This window comes from Oryzias melastigma, unplaced genomic scaffold (assembly GCF_002922805.2).
Source record: "Oryzias melastigma strain HK-1 unplaced genomic scaffold, ASM292280v2 sc00280, whole genome shotgun sequence".
In the NCBI taxonomy this organism is placed as follows: domain Eukaryota; kingdom Metazoa; phylum Chordata; class Actinopteri; order Beloniformes; family Adrianichthyidae; genus Oryzias; species Oryzias melastigma.
The window spans coordinates 125,630-134,201 of NW_023416903.1; the positions used below are offsets into that span (position 1 = coordinate 125,630).

Below are 8,572 nucleotides of genomic sequence, written 5' to 3' on the forward strand. Positions count from 1 at the left end.
TCTGGCCTGAATTTGCGAGGGTGGGAGGTGATCTATGGTTCCTACCTGGTTCAGGGCTCGCTCCTGCAGTTGGTTGCCATTGTTGTCCTGAAGGAGAAGTTCAGAAGCTGTCAAAACTAGAACTTTTATTCTGAAAAGCTGCTGCAGCTTCCTGCTCAGGAATCGGTCTGATTAAATCAGGAGGAACATCAAAATCTTTACCTTTGTTGAACTGTTTGTCAATTTAAAGCAATCATTTACAGATCCAGAGACGCCATCTGGGAGAGACAAGTGAGACAGACAGGTCGGACAGGTGAGAAAGACAGGTGATACAGACAGGTGAGACAGGTGAGAAAGACAGGTGAGACAGACAGGTGATACAGACAGGTGAGACAGACAGGTGAGACAAACAGGTCGGACAGGTGAGAAAGACAGGTGAGACAGACAGGCGAGACAGACAGGTCAGACAGGTGAGACAGACAGGTAACAGACAGGTGAGACAGACAGGTGCTGTATACTCTCAGGTGACTCACTGCTGAGGTCCTGGTTGGTGACGGTCTTCTGGAGGCTGGCGTCCAGCAGCAGCGCCGTCAGCCTGTCGACTGGAACAGATCACAGTTCAGCTCTCTGAGGATCTGCAGCCACAGACTCCTTCAGCACCTCCTCACCTCCACCGAGGGCAGCCAGGAGGAGCGGTTCGGCTTTGGCAGCATGAGGAGTGTCCGCCCTGAACAGGTTTCTGCTGGAGGAGGTCCTGACCTGCACGCCTCCCTCCCTCTCTGCCTCCTCCCGAGCCGTCGCCTCCACCAGGTCGGAGAACAAAGTGACTCGCTCCTGCAGGAGCTCCATCACCTCCTTGTCTTTCTGCTGGATGTCAGCTGCAGAGGAGGAGCCGGAGGAGCAAACAGTGAAGATGGATCTGGGAGGAGGGGTCGGTCATCGAGGACAGGAAGTGACCTACCTCTCAGCCGGCGAAGTAAGGCTTTGTCTTCGGTCTCAATGAGAGGAAACTCCAATCTGGAGGGACAGCTGCAGGAAAAGAGCAGAACCGCTTTAGAACCGCAGCCACAGACGGTCCATTTACAGGTTCAGAGATCTGACAGGATGGATCTACAGGCCCGTGACTAATGGAGCAATTACATTCAGAAGAAACCAGATCCGGAAGGTTCAGAACATTGAGTGGAAACCAGATCCTGGAGGTCCAGAACATTCAGCGGAAACCAGATCCTGAAGGTCCAGAACATTCAGCAGAAACCAGATTCTGAAGGTCCAGAACATTGAGTGGAAACCAGATCCTGGAGGTCCAGAATATTCAGCGGAAACCAGATCCTGAAGGTCCAGAACAATTAGCGGAAACCACATCCTGAAGGTCCAGGACATTCAGCGGAAACCACATCCTGAAGGTCCAGGACATTCAGCGGAAACAAGGTCCTGGAGGTCCAGAACATTCAGCAGAAACTAGATCCTGAAGATCCAGGATATTCAGCAGAAACCAGATCCTTGAGGTCCAGAGCATTCAGCAGAAACCAGACCCTGAAGGTCCACTTGTCTCTAAAGACAGCGCTAGTGCTCAGAGGACCGTTTGAGGCCAGACTTCATGAACTGAAACCTTCAGCAGGTCCACTGGAGGAAGTCTGGTGGAGGAGGTCCAGTGGAGGAGGTCTGGAGGAGCTGGAGAGGGAGATCTGGTCTTTCAGGTCTTTGGAAAGACTTCCAAACATCTCCATCATGGAATGTTTGTTTGCTCAGAAATGTTCAGTCAGTTCATAATCTGCTGCGTCCTCCCTGTCCGATGCCCGCCCATGTGTCGAAGTCTCCTTGGGAAGACAATGAACCCCGAATGTCATCTGGTGGGAGGTTGGCGCCAGTGTTCGGGAGCGGAGCCACCACCAGTGTGTGAATGTGTGAATGGGTGAATGGGTCTGTGACTGTGAAGCGCTTTGGGCCCTCGAAGGAGGGTAGAAAGCGCTATACAAGTATACAACATTTACCATTTCACTGACTGATAAGGGCTCATCACGCCGTCAGTAACTGATGTTTGACATTGACTGTAATCTTTCACCCATTAACTTTACATTTGTGGTTTTCATTCAGGTTTAATTTTTCTGATCTATTCAATGTTTCATGGTTTATTTGAAGGTTGAAATGGGTTCATGAAGACAGCGGGGAGCAGAAGCAGCATGAGGACGGTGACCCACGACCCCGACAGCTCAGATGAGCCACGAGCGGATGCTGAGACTGACCTGACAGCAGCCTGCTGGATCCGGCTCATCCAGGTCTTGCGATCGTCCTTTGATGAGGCGTACAGCTCGTACATCTCTGGAGGGGTGGAAGCGCTGATCAGGTACATCCCTCGCTCCTGATTGGCTATGTCTCGAACTATCAGGTTGTTCAAAGAGACCACTGGAGACTTGTCCTGAAACAGGTTCACAACAGAGACAGCTTCAGACCAGAGAGGAAGCAGATCCAGGAAGATGAACCCTTAAGAAGGACAGAGACACCAGAGCCAGAACGGTTCTAAAAAGGCTAACCAAACCCTAAATCAACTGTTTTATCTGCTGATCCTCATAAATGGAGCATTGAAACATTTTTGACAAATTAAAATAAACTTGTTAAATTCTTGAAAAAACGCCTGTGTGCTGCCCCCTACAGGTTGATCCGAGGTATTACAGCTGAACTTTGTGATTGTTCAAACCGTTTGAGAAGTCTGACATCATGATCTGCAGCTCCAGTAATGATAACAGTCCTGTTCTCCAAGCCCCACCCCTCAGACTGGATTTTCACATTTCGGCTGTGGGCGGAGTCAGCCTCCAACTTCCTGTTTGGTACCCTTTAAGGTCCAGCAGCAAGACTGACTAGAGTCAAAGGGAAGGTTCTTTATTTCTATGAAATAATAATAGAGAAGAGCAGCTTTATAAAACCAGATGAAGGCCTGGAAAACTCCTAAAGACCTTCCTGTGTACGATGGCAGCCATATTCTTCAGGACCACAGGTATTTGTGTTGTGTTGTTTGTGTTGTAAACGAGTGTAGTGATGGCCAAGAAACGCTCATTCGATCTAGCCTTAAAACTTCATGCATTGGTGTAAGCCAAGGAACATTCCGGTGAGGAATCTGCATGACATTTATCGTCATGAATCAGCCTGTTTTCCCCTCAGACCACCAGAGGGAGCCATCGCCTGAGTTCTAATCTCTCCTGAGCCTCATCTTCACTCCATTTCCCATAAGCCTCTGCCTGCTGTTCCCAGACCTCACTAACTGTCTTTCATTCAGCAATCACCACAAACATTTATAAGGAGGCTTCAGGCTGCGCTCAGGTGCGAAGTCTTGTTCTGTTTTTTTCCTCCAACTCTGAGCATTACCTCCTTCAGTCCTGTTCCTGTATTCCGCTCCCTGCACTCTCCGCGCGCAATAGACCGACTGTCATGGAGGTCCACCTCTAAGTCAAGTGTTTACAACTCCTGATTTTTTTAAGCGTGTCTTCTCTACCTCACTTACTGCAGGCCTGCCTGTCACAAACAGCGTACCTGCGGTAGTCTAATCCAGTCGGACCGAACCATTTTTAAATAAGGGGAGGGGAGTCCGTTTACGAGGAAGTTTCCAAAACAAAATATATAAATTTTGTTCCCTTGAAATTAAAAATCAAAATAGTTGCGATTATATATTGGTTATTATTGGTTTACTGAAATTATTTTTTCTGTTTTATCATTTTGTCATCTCAATCTGGGCCCCTGGAATCAGCCCCCTTTCCCCCCCTTTTCGGTTCGCAGGAGCTGGTGGCACTTGTAATTTAGGTGGTGCCGGGCGCCACCAAATTCTCTAAGCAGAAAAACCCTGATATCTGAAAATGGCAAAGCAGACGAGACGGCTGAAGGAAGACGGTAGATAGCGGCGGTCTAGATCTGCTGAACATGCAGAGGAACCAAATATTTTTCTCAATAGAAATTCTGAGCTTTGGGTTTCTGACTGAAACATTCGTGTCAGCGAGACGCTGCTCAAAGTATGACGTAGAGTTTAAAATTAAGTGGTTCTGGTGCAGACTTAGCATTAAGCTTGTTAGAACTCTTTGTTTCACACACTGGGACCAGGTTCTGCTCATAGTCCTGGAGCCCAAACAGAACCTAGTTCCTTGCAGTTCGCTAGGCTGAAAACATTCCTCTTTGGACATCATTATTATTCAGATCAGCTGTGGGGTTCTGTTCTCTATTCTCATCTACTTCTCCTCTCTTCTATTCTTTATTTATTGTATTTAGTTCTCCATGCTTTTGTTGGTGCAGTTCCATTCACATGTTGTTCTTCTTTCCCACTCTCCTCTGGGGAGCGGGAGAGATTTCAGATCCCCGGTGGATCGCCCACGCTCCCACTCTTGGCCGTGGACCACGCCCCCGACACCATCCTGCATCTCTGAGTGAGAGTGATTCCTGCTGGGTCGTCTGTCCTCCTGGTCGTGGACTGCACTTCTGCTTCATCTTGACTATGGACTTCATCATCACTCGTCCCTCAGCTTTATCTGAATGAACTCTTAGATACGTAGTTGTAGAAGCTAATCTTTCTTTAACTGTTCTGGTATCTCCTGTCCGTCCTGGGATAGGATCTCTCCCTCATGTGGGAATCCCTAAGGTTTCTTCTTTTTTCCTGACTCAGGTTTTTTAGGAGTTTTTCCTTACCGGGAGGGAGGGTCTAAGGGCAGGGATAACCAGTTTATGTAGTCTGTTTAGTTTTTAACTATTGTTCATATTTTATGACTAATTTTCTGCATCTGTAAAATTACCTGCGTGAAGCCCAATGAGAGAAATTTCTTTTGTGATTTTGGGCTATGGAAATAAAATTGAATTGAATTGAATTGCGGGTCGGGAAGGAGAACAGTTGTACGTACGGCTGGGGGCGGGGCTTCTTGGGTACAGGATGCATGTACGGATGTAAAGGTGTGTTCAGGTGAGACTAACCAGAGCAGCAAAGGTGAACTTCTGGTCTTTCTCCTGAAGGAAGACGAGGATGTCCGACATCAGCAGAACCTGAACATCTGGAGACAGAACGCAGACGGGTCAGCAGGGTCACAGAGGTCTTCTGCAGGTAGACTTCAGGAGTTCACCTTTCATCCTGGAGCCCTGGACCTTCCAGAGGAGTGTCCCCTCATGGAGGAGTTTTCTCCTCAGAAGTTCCCCCGCCCTGAACACTCCTCCTTCCTGGACTTCTGCCAGGGCCCGAGGGTCCAGACGGGCTTGGATCTCTTGCAGCCTCCTGGTTCTGTCCAGCTCGAGCACCTCCTGGTCCACAGAGCTGATCAGCTCCTTCAGGAGCTGCAAGGCCTGTTTCAGAGCGTGCTCCTCCTCTTTACTCCCTGTGGGAGTTCACAGCTGCATGAGCAGGAGGACGCCGGCGCCACCCAAAGGTTCAAAGGAGCACCAGCTTACCTTTAGTGTTGTCCAGAATCCGCTGGATCAAGACGGGGTACTTTGTGATCCGCTGGGTCACCAGAAGGATGCACTCCTGGACTCCATGACGGCGCAGTAAAGGACCACGGCAAACCCGCTGATACGAGGACAAGACATGAAAGTTAAGACCGGATAGGATCATCACTACCCCCTGAACCAGAGCTAGGGTCACTGTCACTGGTCTGCGCTCTCCAGCAGGACGCTCAGATGTTCTAGCCTTTAACGCCCTTCTGGACGGTGAGGACGGCTGGTTTGAAGAGGTCTATGTCTAAAAGACCTTTCCTCAACGAGGGGTGGGGCTGAGACCTCTCAGTTCCTATCTCTTGTAACCCTGAACCCTCTTTGTTTGGTTTGGGTTCCATGAAAACCATTCCGCTTTGCTAACGGTTCACTCAGAAAAAGATCAGCAAACGCTGGACACCAGGACTCCATTTGGTGCTGTGATAGACCTTAAAAACATCAGGAAGTTCTTCTGTTAATTCAACTTATTCTAATTTGTCCATGGATGTTATTCAGTGGATAAAATAGTATTTGATAATCAGGAAACGTGTTTGCTTTGACTGTCAGATCCACTCTGAAATGATCTCTGAACTAAAACTTGGCGTGAAATACTGAGTCTAAAGCCAAAGAAAATCTAATACAGTGAATTCATTGAACAGTTTTAAACAATACAAGCTTTCAGAACACTCATTCAGGGATTCTGTCTCACTCTGAACATTGTTGAACATGTGGTCACCGGCAAATGTCTCTGCCTGTAAAATCACTGAACCGCTCAATAAGGAATCCCTGAAGGTCTGGATAGAAAGTCACCTGTAACATTCTAATGCTGCATGGACTAGCGCTGCCTCCCAAGAGGCGCTACAGAAAGTGTCCACAGTCAGGCCTCGAGGGCTGGTGTCCCACATGCTTTACAACCAACCTGCTGTTGAAGCTTCTTATTGGCCAAACACACCTGATCAGGTAATCAGCAGCAACTGAGACAGGATTCTGGAGAACCAGCAGGACGCCGGCCCTCGAGGCCTGACTGGACACTCCTGGTCTAGAGAGACTGTGAGGTTCAAAGAGGAAAACCGCATTCGTCTGGAAGGACGACTTCTCACCTCTTCTACCTGTGAGAGAACTTCCCACCTTACAAACACTCAGAATTCACCTGAACCAGTCATGTGATCGCTCTCAGGCTAACTGATGGACTGTCCTGAGATGTTATGCTAATTTCAACCATTTATTCTTCCACTGTCCTGTGATGTACTTCTATTGGGACTTTACTGATCTTAACCTTTTGCTATTGGACTGTTATGACTGTGAGAGAGAGAGAGGAGAGAGAGGAGAGAGAAGGAGTGAGAGAGAGGGGGGGAGATGGGGGAGTGAGAGAGAAGGAGGAGAGAAGGGAGAGAGGAGAGAGGGGGGGAGTGAGAGAAAAAGAGAGAGAGAGGAGAGAGAGAAAAAGAGAGAGGTTTATTGTCCTGATTTCTGTGTTCCTGCAGAGGGAATGCTCAGGAGCAGCTGATGTCTGGACAGAGCCACTTTTGGATTAGTGGACATCAGTGCAAACGATCTCTAAACCAGATCAGCTTCCAGGTTAAGTTTTTCTACAACATTCCAGATAAGGACAAACAAAAGAGGAACAGGAAGCAGGTCTGAAGGAGCGGGTCTCACCCTGATGAACTGCTGCAGTCTTCGGTCTCGACTCAGAACCTCTTTATACAGTTTTACAGCTTTGGGGTGTCGACTGCAGAACTCTGAGTAAAGTTTCTTCATTTCTTCTGCAGGCTGGCCTGAAAACTGCAGACAGAGAACAGGTGAAATGCAGGTTTCTGAGGGTCCAGCTTGGATGAAGGAGTCCACAGTTTTACGTTTAGGACATTTTGTCTTCATCAATTTATTGTTAAAGATTGTTTTAAACAAGAAAAAGCAACAACAGAAACTCAGAAGACACATTTAGACGTCACAGTGGGATCTCAGCATCCTCGTCGGCTAGCCAGCAGGTATCGGTTCTGTTTGGAAGCTGGGAGTATTTAGAGTATCTGTGAGTATTTGGTGCATTTGGGAATATTTGAGACCTTTTAGTATATTTTTAACATTTTGTTTATCTGCGAGTATCTGGGAATATTTTATGTATTTGGGGGCTTTGGGGTTTCATTTGGTTTAAGCATTGACTGTATATAGAACTGGACAGAGTTCTAGTCACCATTTTTCATGAAACGGCGGCACCATGGACTGCACACTTTATTTTATTTCCCATATTTAATACGTTAACCATTTCAGACTTATTTTTACTTAAACAGACATGTTAAAGAGTTAAAATATACATGTATTCTGTTTATTTGTAGCACAGATTTGGTTTGGTTTACTTATTTTGTTTTCTACACTCTAATATCTGGTTGGACCGCCTTTAGCTTTGATTACGACACACATTCGCTGTGGCATGGTTTCCATAATGCCACAAGATTCATTTCCATCCAGCGTTGGATTCATTTTTCACCAAGATCACCAAGATGCATTGATGATGGTAGAGTCTGACCGTTTGGAAAAGCCTTCTCCAGCACATCCCAAAGATTCTCAATGAAGTTAAGGTCTGGACTCTGGTGACCAATTCATGTGTGGAAATGATGTCTCTCGCTCCCTGAACCAGTCTTTCACTATTTGATCTACATCTGATCTACATCTACATCATCTTGGAGTATGCCCGTGCCATCAGGGAAGAAGAAATCTATGTGTCTTTCCACACGGTTGTTTAGAAAATAAGAAGCAACTCATTGCACCCGTTGGGTTTAAATAACTTGTTGCCAGCTGAGACATAATCGCCCAAGCAGTAATTATCCAATAGGAGGCTCGTACCTATTTTCTTAGTTAAATCCAGGTGGCGACTTTTTTTTTTTGGTCAGGCAGTGTATCGTCTCCGGCCTCTACAGCTACATCCGGGCTAGCCAGCTACTGTGACGTATGAAGGTTTAAGGAATTCTTAATAACTTTATTGAGAAAGGGACAGTGCATACTAATGAACATTAAAGCAAATGTAAATATGCCAGATTATAGCTTCAGGCTAATTTCCATTGTAGGAAAAAGAGCTGTTCCATTTTGACATGAGGTTCTGATGGAGCATGCAAAGCTGTAACCCATGTGACATTTCTCAAATTCAGTGTCCAGCCACATGTCCAGA

At 46.9% G+C, this 8,572-nt stretch overlaps 1 protein-coding gene across 4 annotated transcripts in view; it reads right to left on the minus strand.

Annotated features, from left to right (window-relative positions):
- The window catches only part of arhgef2 (rho/rac guanine nucleotide exchange factor (GEF) 2), a gene marked incomplete in the record, with an annotated part of 36,636 nt that overhangs the window by 4,118 nt on the left and 23,946 nt on the right, over window positions 1-8,572 (minus strand). For 2 of the 4 annotated variants that reach the window (XM_024262102.2, XM_024262101.2), the window contains 8 exon segments: window positions 513-581; window positions 648-857; window positions 941-1,008; window positions 2,223-2,395; window positions 4,924-5,000; window positions 5,070-5,318; window positions 5,392-5,509; window positions 7,069-7,194. In XM_024262102.2, coding sequence (XP_024117870.1) covers window positions 513-581; window positions 648-857; window positions 941-1,008; window positions 2,223-2,395; window positions 4,924-5,000; window positions 5,070-5,318; window positions 5,392-5,509; window positions 7,069-7,194 — 1,090 coding nt within the window. 4 annotated transcript variants of the gene reach the window in all.